The sequence below is a fragment of the Micromys minutus genome (genome assembly GCF_963924665.1).
Source record: "Micromys minutus genome assembly, chromosome: X".
NCBI lineage: Eukaryota > Metazoa > Chordata > Mammalia > Rodentia > Muridae > Micromys > Micromys minutus.
This window is the reverse complement of record NC_137970.1, coordinates 79311598-79326172: the sequence shown is the minus strand read 5'-3', so window position 1 is coordinate 79326172 and position 14575 is coordinate 79311598. Positions and strand designations below refer to the sequence as shown.

The 14575-nt window shown below is 33.9% G+C and overlaps 1 protein-coding gene across 1 annotated transcript in view; it reads left to right on the top strand.

Moving 5' to 3' along the window:
* The window catches only part of RBM41 (RNA binding motif protein 41), a 43185-nt gene that overhangs the window by 24134 nt on the left and 4476 nt on the right, over positions 1–14575 (top strand). Inside the window, exons 5-6 of the mRNA XM_080909829.1 lie at positions 3487–3890; positions 12658–12805. Of these exons, the coding sequence (XP_080765955.1) occupies positions 3487–3890; positions 12658–12805 (552 nt within the window). The remainder of the gene's footprint in view (positions 1–3486; positions 3891–12657; positions 12806–14575) is intronic.

The window sequence follows — 14575 nt, the reverse complement described above, 5'->3', positions numbered from 1 at the left end:
TATCACCTGAGAACCAGAACAGTGTCTGGCTCATAGTGGCCATTGTATAAATATTTCTGATTCTGTACTTTAGAATGCCCATGTAGTTCTGTTGCTTCTGATATGGTATTGGCATGATTTTATATATTTTCAAACAGCAAGGTTTTTTTCCTATGAATTTCCCTCCTCATCTGACCTGGATTTCACCAAACTCTAATGTGATTAAACACTTTTAATATATCTATTAGTTATATATTTTTACTCTTGGTTGCCTACCTCTGTTTCTTATGGATATATGGAATTTCATATATTCAGTATTTGCATTTTTGAATTATCTGTGTAGTAAATATCTTATTCCATGGTTTTTCTGTCTACTGTTGACTCTTATTTATGGGACGCCTTGTGTCATAGCATATGTACAGAAGTCAGAGGACATCTTTGGGGGAATTAGTTCTCTCCTTCCACTTGTGGGCCACAGGGATTGAACTCAGGTCCCCAGGTTTTGTGGCAACTGCCTTTACCCACTGAGTTGTGTTGTTGACACATTGCTGACACAGCTCTATTCAACAGTTGACTCATTGTTTTCTAAACGACTATACCTTTTTTACCCTTTTAAAAATACAATGTTTTCATTTTGAAATTAAAATATATTTCCCCCTTCCCTTTCTTCCTTCCAGCCCCTCCCCTTTGATTTCTCCCTCTCTCTCTAATTCATGGCTTCTTTTTTCTTGAATTCACTTTTTGTATCTTAAGAGATAACTATTCTTACACATTGCTGGTAGAAATACAGAAAAGTACAATTACCTCAGGATGGAATTTGTTTATTCGAAGTACATAAACATTTACTCTTTGTCTCAGCAATTTCACCTTTTAGAACTTATTTGAAAATATACCAAAATATACCAAATTGTGTGTGTGTGTGTGTGTATGTGTGTGTATATGTATGTGTGATAGACACACACACATACACAAACACCTAAGGCTAATTTTCAGGGCATAGTTCAAAACAGCATAAGATTCCAGATCTAAAACCAATATTTCAGGGTTTGTTCATAGGAAAGTATCTAAATTACAATTGTACATATACACACAGTATTATGTAACTGTGAGAAAGCAAAAGAATAGTTTTTATATTGACATAGAACTATGTATAAGACATATTGTTAAAATCAAAAAAGCAAGCTTCAGACCAGTATTCATATAGGAAAAGAATATGACTAATGAATTTCATGTATATACATATAGCTTCAAAACATAGGAAATACTGGAACCATAAGTCAAACTTAATAAGAGATAGTATTTGTGGGGAATGTAGGGAGTGAAACGAAGGGATCAGATATAGAATGCTACTTCCATAAAGGTACAGTATAAACCTTTTCAATTTAGAGCCATGTAAAGGTATTGCATGATTACAAATGTAATAAAAACTTTAATCAAAACCATAAAAGGGCTGGGGGATGGGTGTAATTTACAGTCGAGTACTTGTTTAACATTCACGAAGCTCTGATTTCAGTCTGCAGCATCACATGCACCCAAAACTCAAGAGAGAAGTAATCTATAAAAAAAAACCCTGAAGCAAATAAAACAAATGAGAAACATAACTGGTAGCATAACAACCCAGAAAAATAATTACCTTAGTTACTCTAATACATGTCTATTACTAACAACGTACACTCTAAAGACTGCAAATATAAAAGTATACCCAAGCGTTTTATTGTTGTTTTATTAGTATTTTATTTTGGTTTTGTTTCCTATGTTTATTGTTATTTATTAGTATTGGTTTGAAAATTTTCAATTTTGTGAGTATATTGTTTGAGAAAGCTAACAAACCAGCTTGATAATTTAATATTCTTAGCATCTGAGGGACTGCTAATAAAGCTCAGGGGAAGAGCTGGATTTGATCCTCCAAACAAAAGAACAGAAAAGAGATAAAAGTCTAAAATCAGAATTTAAGAACAAACTTTGTCATATTAAATTTGAATTGGAAATGATGTTCTAAATATAAGATCTATTTTTTTCCTGTAAACTATCCCAGCTTTGTCTACTGCAGAGGCTTAGAAGCAACAACAATGAACACTCTGAACAACAGTAGTTTCCAAGTACTTTTCATTAAAAGGAACCAGGGGTCCTGGGAAAAATAGTCCAGTTTCAAGTTACAAAATGTGCAAGATCCGCTTGGGACTTCTATGGGTCCTAAGTGGGACAGTTTGTCCACTACCACAAATAATTATTATATTTAATTGAAACATAAGCAATCATAAAAATACATGATTTTATAATTATACTGAAAATAACCACTGGTTACCATTAGGTATTTCCTTACTCTATGAAAAACAGAATTGAGCATTTATCCTCTTTTCTTATATAAACTATATTCAGGAAACTAAAGAGTTGATGATTATTGATTCCAGATTAAAAACTCAAATGAAATAACAGAGTCAGAGAAGCCCCATTTTGTAATTCATAGTAAGTTAATAGTTCTAAACAGTAATCACTAAGAATATAAAAGTGTATGGGAGCACATAATAATTGAGGGATGTAACAAATTAAATTTGATCCCTTAAATTCACTGATTAATTTTACTATCACTCAAAATGTGCGAGGTGAATATTATGTGCCTTTGGACATGGTACAATAGGAAATACATAGCTATATATGAATTGTTTTGCCTTAATTTATTGAACATGAATCTAGTTAAGTTTTTATGGAAACCATGTTTAATATAGCTATCTAGGTCATATAAATGGTCTCTATCTGTTCTTGATGATTCAGTATATAAGACCAGTTATATATCTATTGAGAATTTGAAACGCACTAAATTTAACCCAAATCGATAATAAAAAAATAGTAAATACAAGTGACAAATGACTACTAAATTAGACTAGATTTAACTGTCAAGAAATGTAAGAAATTAGGAAGAAGTTATCAGAAAACACTGTATTAAATCAGTTTTTTCATTGAATAGATAATGGTTCTATAATATCAAAGGATGGAGGAGAAAAGTTGGTGAAGGGATGCGACAGAAAAGTTATTTAAAAGGTGTAATAGCCAAAATCTGATTTAGATCTTGATTAGGTAACCAAGTACTTTTTTAAAAAAAATCACAGAAATGATCAAGGTATTTTCAAATATAACCTTGGAATCAAGTGATATGTAGGAATTAAGTTCATGTGTATGAAAATGCCATCAGGTTCTGTTCTTCAAATGTCCTTGTGAGTTAGAGGTATGTATGAGCTTGAGGTTTCTGGGTGCCGTACTTACTGTGCTGTGGACTGGCCTTTCTTCAGCTCGACAGTCTAAGATGCATAAACATGCACACTCACATGCACATGCTCACATGAATGCATACACGTACAACACACACACACAGATGTATTTGCTATATGTTATAAAGACCTTTCCCAAAAGAGTTTCTGTATCAGATTCAGAATTTAATTTTTATTAATTCTTAAAAAGTTGTACTGGGGAGGCTTTGTAGAACTTCCATATCTCTTTGTCTTGATCCAGATGAACCCCCAAAGAAGAACAAAGGTGATCCTATGAACAACCTGGAAAGTTTTTACCACGAGACTATAATGAAAAAACGTCTTGAAGAGTTCCAACTTTTGAGAGGTGAACCCTTTGCTTCCCACTCACTGGTCTCAGCTGCATCAGTGAGTGATAGTGGCACAGCTGAGAACCCATCACTCCTCCAGGACAAGGGAAAACAGGCAGCACAGGGTAAAGGCCTCAGTCTCCATGTGGCAAAAGTTATTGATTTTCCACCTGAGCAATGTTGGACTGGGCCTAAGAAGCTGAAGCAACCAATAGAATTTATCCCAGAAGATGAGATCCAGAGAAATCGTTTGTCAGAGGAGGAGATCCGAAACATTCCTATGTTTTCTTCATATAATCCAGGGGAACCAAACAAGGTATAGGCCACATCAAGAAAACGACTGGGGTTGTTTTCACTTTCATTTACTTCTACCTAACGCAGCATTTAAAAAATACCTTTGCTTATGCCAAAGAGTCTGACATAGGTACAGTGATTCTGTTTGTCCTTGACCTCAACTGTCATTTTCTGCATACTATTTAAGTAGTCTATCTCCTAGTATGTTCTGTGTGCCTTTCCTAGATTCCAAAGTCTCCTTAGAATTCTTAAAATATCATAATGAGATTTACTCATACCCACTAGTATCTCTGAATTATAGGAAATGTAACCACCGATTTCTTAGTGATTAACCATCTGGTTGTGGATAGTGTTAACAGCACAAATCCTTAAAGCATTAGTTTTAGTAAACAGGATAAAAATAGTGATAACAGTCCCTGATATAAAAACATGGATGGAGGGCTGCTAAAGTCCCTTGACTTTCTGTTATGTTACTCCTGTTCCAAGAGTGGGTAGCTTGGCATTCATCTAATTTTGTCATGAGCTATTACTCTCTCATGGATAAATATCTGTATACTTAGCTAACCATGTTTACAAGATTTAATAGCTTTTCATATTTGCTTAGTTTTAAAAGTTAGTAGCGCATTGTAGATATGCCTGAAGAATTTTATACATTCATCAATCCCTATCTTCCTTTTTTTCTAGGTTTATCCACTATTTTGAATTTGCTAGTTCTGTTCCTGTGGGTATTTTTATGTATTTACTATCTAAAACTATATACAGCTGAATGATAACTAAATTTACTTTGTTCTTTCTTGTGACTTGAGAACAATATGCATTCAGTGGCCCGTATACTCCATATTTTGAATTTTACTTTTGTCAAGCTAGCAATATGCATTGTGGTACTATGGTGCTTTATTGAGATTCTGAGCAGTATAATGGCCTGCAGTTCATAGTCAACTCCAGACTGCTAGGTTACGCTGCAGTGCTCCATTGTTTCCAACTTAGGATGTTTTCAAGTTAAATAGGATTTATCAAGACATGACCTTATCTCGTTTTTTTATAAATTTATTTATTTATTTATTCACTTTATATCCCAATATCAGCTCTTCTCCCAATGCCCCCCCACAGCTTCTCCTCCCATGCTCACCCCCTTCTCTGAGAAGGGGAAGACCCTAACCTGGTACATGAAGAATATGACCTTAATTGAAGGTACGTCTTAGCTATTCATAAATATTCATAGATATTCATAAATATCTATGTTTTATACATTTTGAAACTTTATAGATAATTTTATACTTTACATATTTATTTTTCTTACTGTTTTAACCCAATGTACCCAATATTTTGAAATTTTATTTCTTAACAATACAAGGAACTATTTAGTATTCCATTATAGAAATATGTTCTAATTCATTTTTCCATTTTCTCGGTTTCCTCCCATTATCTTACTACTACAGATAGTAAGTTGTAACATTATTGTGCATATCTTTTTTTTCACTATGGAGATTAACCCTAAAACCTTGTGAATACTAGGCCAACTCTACTGTTGGATTATATCCGTAGACGACTTCTTCATGTTTTATGTTGAGACAGTGTTTCACTAACTGTTATGAGCTAATGCTAAACTCATTCTGTAGCACAATTAAGCATGAACTTGTAATCGTCATGCTTTGCCTTCCGAAATAATTTATATTCTAAACTTAAATCACTAGGCCTGGCTTATATACGTGTCTTACTGCCCATGAACAAAAACATTCCTCCTAGACAATATTTTTCAAACTTAACTCGCAATCCATAGTTCCCACCAGTAGAGTTTTATTTTTAAGGAAATGAATAGAAGAATAAAATTGAATAGCAGATCAAAGTATACCCCATACAATTATAGTACACATAGTTCATTGCTTTCTTAAGACATAGTTTATGCATGCATATATGTTAGGATGAAGGAGTAGTATATATGGGCTACAGTATTTAATGCAGTTCTTCCTGTAGGTCTCAGGCAAGATATTGGAAAATATATAACTCTTGCGATGTTTTTACGTTTTAATATAAATGAAAATCACATGAAGATGTTATTAAAAGATAGAATTTTCATTTTTTAAAAAGATTTACATTTAATTGTGTGTGTGTGTGTGTGTGTGTGTGTGTGTGTGTGTGTGTGTGAGAGAGAGAGAGAGAGAGAGAGAGAGAGAGAGAGAGAGAGAGAGAGAGAGAGAGATGAACAAGCATAAGGAGAGTGATTTGGACTACTAATTTCTGAGTATCTTTTTAACTTAATGGCAGACTTGTAGCCGTACTTCCAGGAATCTAAGAGAACATTAAGCCAAATGAATACCAAAAACTACACGTAAGCATAATATAGTCAAACTACAGAACTATAAGTCAAGGAAAAAAGGAATACTTTCTATAGGATCAAAGAGAATTACATCAGACTTCAAGAAGAAAAATGTAATGAAATAGTCATGCTGTAGTAAAGTAACAGTTTTTTAGGCAAACAAGACTGAAGAGAATGTTACAAAGTTGTGCTCCAAAGTCTAAGAAAATTAGATAGATTAATAATCCAGATCTATGTGAAAAAAGAACACAGAAAAAAGGAACACACAAAGATAAAATAAAATGATTTTCTCATTCTGTAGACCAGAAGCAGAAAGAATATTTTGTGAGATAAGACTTAGCTTATTATAAAAACCAGTTAAAAACATCACAATAAAGGAAAAATTATGCATTTATCTTATGCATAAATCAAACATTCTAAATCAGAACATTTTGAGTGTCATAATGAAATTCATCATTATATATAATTAATATATTCTAATAAAATCATTAATATTTTCTCTTGAGTATTTTTATTTAACTCAAAATACTAGAAAATAAAATTTAGTAATGTATAGAAATAATTACATATTATCATCAACAGATCCAAAGCTGGTTCAGCATTTGGAAATCAAATATAGTCTACCATATCAAATGGACTAAATAAGAAAGTCATGTGTTCATTTAATGTGATGTAGAAAAGCATTTGAAATCATTCGTGTTTTAAAACTTAGTGAACTATGAAAATAGGAGAATATCCTTAAGTTAGTAAAGAACAGCTACAACAGCTTGCGTGCATCATGCCTGAGAATAGATATTTCCCCTTTGGTGCAGAACAAAATAAGCATGTCCTCTTTACCCACTCCTTTTTGACAGCACACTGGAAGTGCAGTCCAGTATATTAAGACAAGGAAAGGACATTGAAAGTTCATGGATTAGGAAGAGAAAAATCAATAATACTGTCCACAGATAATTTTGTCAAAAATCCCAAATAATTAGCCAGAAATCAAGCAAACTAGTACTATTAAGTAAGTATAGTTTGGATCATGTAAGCCTTCTATATAAAAATTTAGGTGTCTACCTATATTTAGGAAATGAAGAATTACAATTTTTAGTGTAAAATATTTAGTATCACAAAAGAAAAAATATTTAGATATAATTTTAACAAAACATGGGGGATCTCTGTGCTAGAAAGCTGAAAATAATGAAAAAAAGGGAAAATGGTAAATTCAGAGATATTTTGGAATCATAGATTAAAATTTGGATATTGTTAAAATACCATGCTTTTCCAAATTGGTCTGGGGAGTCCACCCCCCCAAAAAAATGTCAGGAAGCTAATTGTATATTAAGAAACAGATTCTAAGTTTATATGAAAAGATAAAAGTTACAAAATAGTCAACAAATACTGAAGAACAACATAACTAATATTTCCTCCCTTCAAGACTTAACTATAATCTAATATCGTGTGGCATTGGTTGGAGAGAGGCAAATGGGTCAGTAGAGCAAAGCAGAAGCCTCAGAATTAGGTCCACACACATATACTTAATTAAACTTTGACAAAGATAATTTGTGTAGAAATGAGAAATGATAGTCTTTTCTCCAAATGGTACACGAACAACTGGATATCCACATTCAGAACTAGGCACAAACCTTTCCTCTATTATAAAAACTTATTGAAAATGTGTCCTAGACTCATGGACAAAACGGTACTCCAAAGCATTTAGAAGAAAATGGGGAAAGAAGTCTTACTGGTCTTGTCTTTGATGATGTATTTCTCACTCAAAGCACAATTTTTATTTAAAAATTTGATAAATTATGTTTCATTCAAATTTTAAACTTTACTGTGAGAGACATGTTAAAGTATGCAAAAAGACATACCATAGTTTAGAAAAATATAGTTCAAAGCACAGCCATATGAAACAAAGGATTGTTTCTAGGCTACACAAAGAACTCCTAAAATTTGACAAAATAAAATGAACAGCTCAGTTTAAAAAGTGGTCATGGGGTAAGACTAGATGGTTTATCAGAAAAGATAATGTGACAAGCCTGTGAACTCCATCTCACCATTGTTACCAAGGCACTGTAACACGAAACAATGGGATACAATTAAACTCCCACTTAAATAACTAAAATCCATAAAACTGACGATACCAAATGCTTTTGATGATTTAGAGCAACAGCAATCATTGCTGGTGAGAGTCTAAAATGGGACAGCCTCTTTAGAACCCAGTTTGAAAGACTCTTAAAGCAAAACATTGTTTTCTCCTATGATGTAGAATTTACTCTGTTATCTTTTCAACTGTCTGAAAAACCTGTGTGCATGCATGCATACATATGTATGTACATATATATATATATATATATATATATATATATACATATATATATGTGTATATATATATATATATATATATATATATATATATATATATGGAATGTGAATGTTTGTAGTAGTTTTATTCATAGTTGTTCAAATTAGACCTAATGAAAATGCCCTCCAATTAGACGAATTTGGCAAATGGATGCAATGAAATATAATTTAGCAACAAAAAGATTTGAGCTTTCAAACCATATAAAAGCATATACAAACTTTAGATGCATACTAGTAAACAAAAGATGCTACTATGAAAACAAAACATTCTGTTATTTCATCCTGCAGTATTCTAGGAAACTCAGAATGATTGGCATGAAAATGATAGTTGATTACCAACAGTTTAAGGGTAACCAGAGAATAAGTGAAGCATGGTGCATTTTTAGGAGAATACAATTATTCCACATGATACCGAAATGCTGAAGGCTAGCTGTACATTTGAAAGAATATATATAACTACATAGTATAGATTCTTGATGTATAAAAATATTTTAAAATTATTTAGAAGTTTAGTGACTTTTAAGAAAGAATAAAGATTATAAAAGGAGAATCTTTTTTTAAAGATTTAATTTACTTTTTTTTATGTATGTGAGTACTCTGTAGCTGTCTTTAGACACACCAGAAGAAGGCATCATATCCCATTACAGATGGTTGTGAGCCACCATGTGGTTGCTGGGATTTGAACTCAGGACCTCTGGAAGAGCCATCTCTCCAGCTCCATAAAAAGAGAATTGTTTATTATATATGGTAGCAATTATATATGCTAATCTCACTAAATGGATAGGCGAAAGAGTACTGACCTACATGACTTTGGAAATGTGTAATCTGTAAGGCTACCAGCAAATGGGATGTACATATCAACACCACACCCTGGTTGCCAAGGCCCTGTGTCCTGGTTAAACAGTATTGATACTGCATCATTAAGTAAATGGTTGACAGATAGTAGAAGTTAAGGTTCTTCTTGTTGGAATTTCTAGATAAATAAAAGGGAGAATTTAAAATGATCCATGTGGTAGTAGTTGAGATTTGGGAGCATCACTGTGAATTGATGTTTAGCTTAATGCAGACACAGATAGTTTACATGTAGAAGTATTTATCTGTGTTTATACACAGGTTAGTATGAACATGTTTTTCCTCTTTGAGTTGAGCAAGCCCCAGTGAAACAAACCCTGTCTTGCTCAGGACAGAGTACTTCTAATACCATTCTCTACTAAATGTAACGAGATTTTTGGAAAAATAAATAGCTGCACCTATTACTCAGGCAGGAAATATACAAGATTATTATTAGCCTTGTACATCTTTCTCTACGAAAAGTAAAATAGTTGCATAAAACACGGGGACTGAAGGAGAACTCCAATAAGAAGAAGAAGCTAGAACTATCTCTGCAATAAACTAAACAAATTAACTTTGAATAGTGATTTAAAATGTAGAATATTCCTGTCTGTGTACAGGTGCTAAGAATTAAAATGTGAGGTAGAGAAGAACTAAATCTTGGGAACATAATTCCCTGCTGCTTAGTTGTAAGCAGCTTGTGTTGATTTGTTTCTCAGGAGTACAATATGGAAAGGAAGATGTCACTTTATTTTTTCAACACCTATTTTTAATAATGGTTCTTAAATGCTTTAACTTCCCTTTTAGCCTACCGCCCACCATAGGTAGTAGCAAAAAGAAAGGATATAAGGGAAGTAGACCTGTTTAGAAAGGATCTTTGGAGCAGAAATTAGCAGTTCACAGGAGTCAGCAACTGCACCTCGAGTCACTTGCACATACTTCATGGCTTTACTAGCCGTCCAGTCTGGTAGAGTCCAGATAAACGGGAATCAGCAGGACGACTTAAATGTCTGTCTAAGTAAAACAACATAATAAGTGTCCTCCCATAACATATACCCTAGAATTTTATCTATGTCATAACATATGCTAGTGTTGATGAAAATGTACAATTGTTAGCTCAAAGATGAAGACAGTTTATTCTTGAGCCAGATATCCGTGACTATGGCCTGGTAACAGAGATTCAGGTTACCCCACAATCCATGTTGCAGTATGGTAACGGTTTCATGAATTAACAGAGAAACAAAATCACAAGTCAAGGTAATTTCAAGTACACTGGTAGAATCGTCAGGTAGGTGGATTTCAGCAAACTAGAGATATTTCTGCTCTAGACTTCATATGCTATCTGATGACATCCTTAGATTTTGGTGGGTGGAAGCTAGTTATCTGTTAACACACTTCAAAGATTTCACTGGTTAATCACAAGTATGCTGGGTCAGACAGTGGCAGGCAAGGGATGGATATTTGGGGTGGCTAAAGATAGCCCAAGGTAATTAATTATAATTAGGCCCCAAGCTGTGTTATCCCGAATTCTCCGCAGTCACTGAAGTTCTAATTAATTTTCAGCCTTTCACAGGGTTCAACATAATGCATGGTTTTTTTCCAGAAAATTCTCATTCATAATAAGATTTTTCCTTTTAAAGATTAATATTCTAGTCTGTGTATATGCTGCCTTCTCTTTATCCACTTGTCAATGGACATTATTTTTCATTTTCCTCTGTATTTTCTTTGTGATGACTATAAATAAAATGATGTATTAAGCTGATAATATATGAATTAAATAACAAGGATAGTATTTTGTTCTACTAAAATTTTAATAGCATTCTATTACTAATTGACCAAGTGTTTTTCAGAAAGTTACAGGTTTATTTTTGTGTTTTTTAATTGTTTTCTTCATGGTCTCTGTTTTCTCTCATTATCCTTTTTGCCTCTGTTTGCGCTTTCACATTAGAAGCCTTTCTTCTGTGCCTGATTATGCCTGTCCTTATTTCTGAGTAAGGAATGCAAAGTTGTTCTGAAGCCCTGAAATTATGGCCTTTGTGTAGTTTGAATCCAAGGTGATGTTTTATAATCCCAGCACTTAGCAGGCTGAAGCAGGAGGATTGTGAGTTCTAGGCCAGCCTGGGGTACATAGTGACTTTCTCCAAATGACAATAAGAAAACAGTAAAAAAAAAAAAAAATGAAGGAACCAGATGATCTGGCTAGATCATTTGCTGGAAGACTTCTCTACTCAAAATCAGTATGTTTTTCTTTTCATGGGGCTTAGATCTCCAAGAGAAGACTGTCCCTACGCTTTCTTACAAAGAAACAAAAAGGGTTGTATTGGAGGAATGGTAGTCAGATCATGAGTGTTCCCAGTATTTAGTATACATTCTTTCAGTCTACTTGATTTCAAAAACACTACTCTTGATCTCAGCCATATACGACATTCCAGTTTTCTGACAGTTAACCTTCTTATTCTACCAGGATTGATGAGTTGCCCTCACCCAGTACTATAATTGCAGAAGGGTTAAAAATCTAATTCATTTGTAACTGTCTTCAACTTACCATCCTCATTTCAACATTATCTGATCACTTCTACTTCCAGAGCTCTCCAAAGCTATCAATTCTTGAACTGTTTGTGGATGCATTCTTTCTTTCTTATTTTTCTATTTTATATATTTATTTAATTTTTAGACAAGATATCACTATGTTGCCCAGACTGAACTCTTATCACAACTTAGCCTTCCTAGTTGGTAGAGGTATAGGTTTGTACCACTGTGCTGACTTCTAAATTTTATTTATTTGTTTCTCTTGCTCCCTGCCTTTTACTTTTTGAGATAGGCTCTCACAGAATTCAGAAATCATCAACTAGCTAGACTGGCTGGCTAGCAAGCTCTAGGGATCCTCCTGGCTTTTGCCTGGGTTACAGGCAATTGAAAATAATGTTTGTTCAGCAAGCACTTTTACACAGAGCCACCTCCCTAGTCCACTCCTGATTTATGAAGACATTAAAAGAAGATTGCACATGTTTTTGGATTCCCATCTTATGGATTTGCTATTGAGCCTTCCTTGGTGTGTTTAGCTCCTACTCATCTATTGATTTTGTATCTTCCAGAATATCATTGCTATTGCCTCCTTTCTTGGTTCTTTCTAACCTCATTGGTTTTAGGCCTTGTAGCTTTAAAGTTTTCTGGAGAGAATAGCATTAGGTGACTGTTCAATCTCCCATCTTTATTTTAAAATAATTCAAGCCATAATGAAAGGATTGCTTTCCTCCTGTGATTATTTTTGTCACTTCTTAATTTGTATTAGGTGCTATATCTGAAGAACCTTAGTCCTCGGGTGAAAGAAAGAGACCTTATCTCATTATTCGCTCGATTCCAGGAGAAAAAAGGACCACCCATTCAGTTCCAAATGATGACTGGACGCATGAGGGGACAGGCTTTCATCACCTTTCCCAGTGAGTAACTTCATCTAGGTAGCCACTCTATTGTAGCATCAGTACAAGAGAGATCATTTCTTACCTCACCAAATTAGATAGAGCCTTAGCACATGGAAGGGGACAGTAAGGAAAATATATTTCCAGTGTTCCTTGATCTTCCTTCCTCTACTTGCTTCCTCTTTCCTATGTATGCTACATGACCACCTTACCCTGGTGACCTCAGTTTTCCAATTTTTGACATTTCTTTTCTACTCTAGCAATATTTCTTTCTTTCTGCTGACAGTACTGCTTCTACTCTGTATTACAGTAGAATTATTCACAGTTAGTGTGTTAGTGTTGTGATAAGAATGTTTTATAATCCCAGCACTTAAGAGGCTGAAGCAGGAGGATTGTGAGTTCTAGGCCAGCCTGGGGTATATAGTGAGTCTCTGTCTCCTAATGACAATAAGAAAACAGTAAAACAAAAATGAAGGAACCAGATGATCTGGATAGATCATTTGTTCTCTACTCAAAATCAGTATGTTTTTCTTTTCATGGGGCTTAGATCTCCAAGAGAAGACTGCCCCTACGCTTTCTTACAAAGAAACAAAAGGTTGTATTGGAGGAATGGTAGTCAGATCATGAGTGTTGCAAGTATGTAATATGCATGCTCAATTTCTTTAGGACTAAGTGATTTTAAGCTCATTAACTCATTGCCAATTCATAATTATTGGAAACCAATACATTTTTCCAAATATCACTTGCATGTCAATGCATGGCTTGTGCTCTAATCCAAGTGCAAGAAAAATACAGTAATTTTGATCTTAGTAAGCCAACCAATATGTCTTTAGCATGAATAAGCTAGATAGGATCTATACCTTCCATTGCCTCTAAACTGTCATTGTAATACTCTGCTAACTTTTATGTGGGCAAGTGATTTTACATATGAGAATTGCTGATCTCCTTCCCCTTGCTTTTATATAACCTTGTACTGTCTTTTCTATCTCACTGGAGGTTTGTAGATCCTTTGTACCCAGGGTTTTCAGTCTTTTGAAGGGAGAATTCCTATTAAATTTGAAAATAAAATTTTTGTATTCTCACTATATATATATATATATATATATATATATATATATATATATATGATAACCTCCTAATTGAAAGATACACAATACAAAGGCTTTATATTTGTATGTGTACATATTTTTAAAGTGTGTATGTGTACATGTTCCATGTGTGTGCATGCATGTGGTGGTTGGAAGCTAACCTATAGTGTCTTATTCGGCTGTTCTTCCACCTTAATTTTCTTACTGAACTTAGAGCTCATGGATGTTGCTCAGCTGGCTGGCCAGGGTTACCAATGTGTGCTTCCATACCTGGAATTAAATATGGCTTCCAGGGATCCGAGCTCAAGTTCTCATGGCTCCACAGCAAACCTTTTACTTATAGAACCATCATCTCTGTCCTAGCTGTATATTTCTTAATTTGTAGCAATTTTACTAATCCAAATAGCTGTAGTACACACTTGAAAAATTGGTGTATATCTGAGATGAAATGATCTCAGTCTAATGGCATTTTCTACTTACAGTTCCACAGACTCCAGTCCAAAATCTACCCCCTCCTCATTTCTTACATATACTCGCTGAGACCCATATGCTGAATATTCCTGTTATGTACTATGTCTTCTCATACTCACAGTTTTTATATACCTGCTAGAAAAGTTCATTATCCCCATAAGGATCTCACAACCACTTTCTTTCTAAAAGAAAAAGTAGCGTGTTCAGTAGTGTGGTAACTTCTTTTATTTGT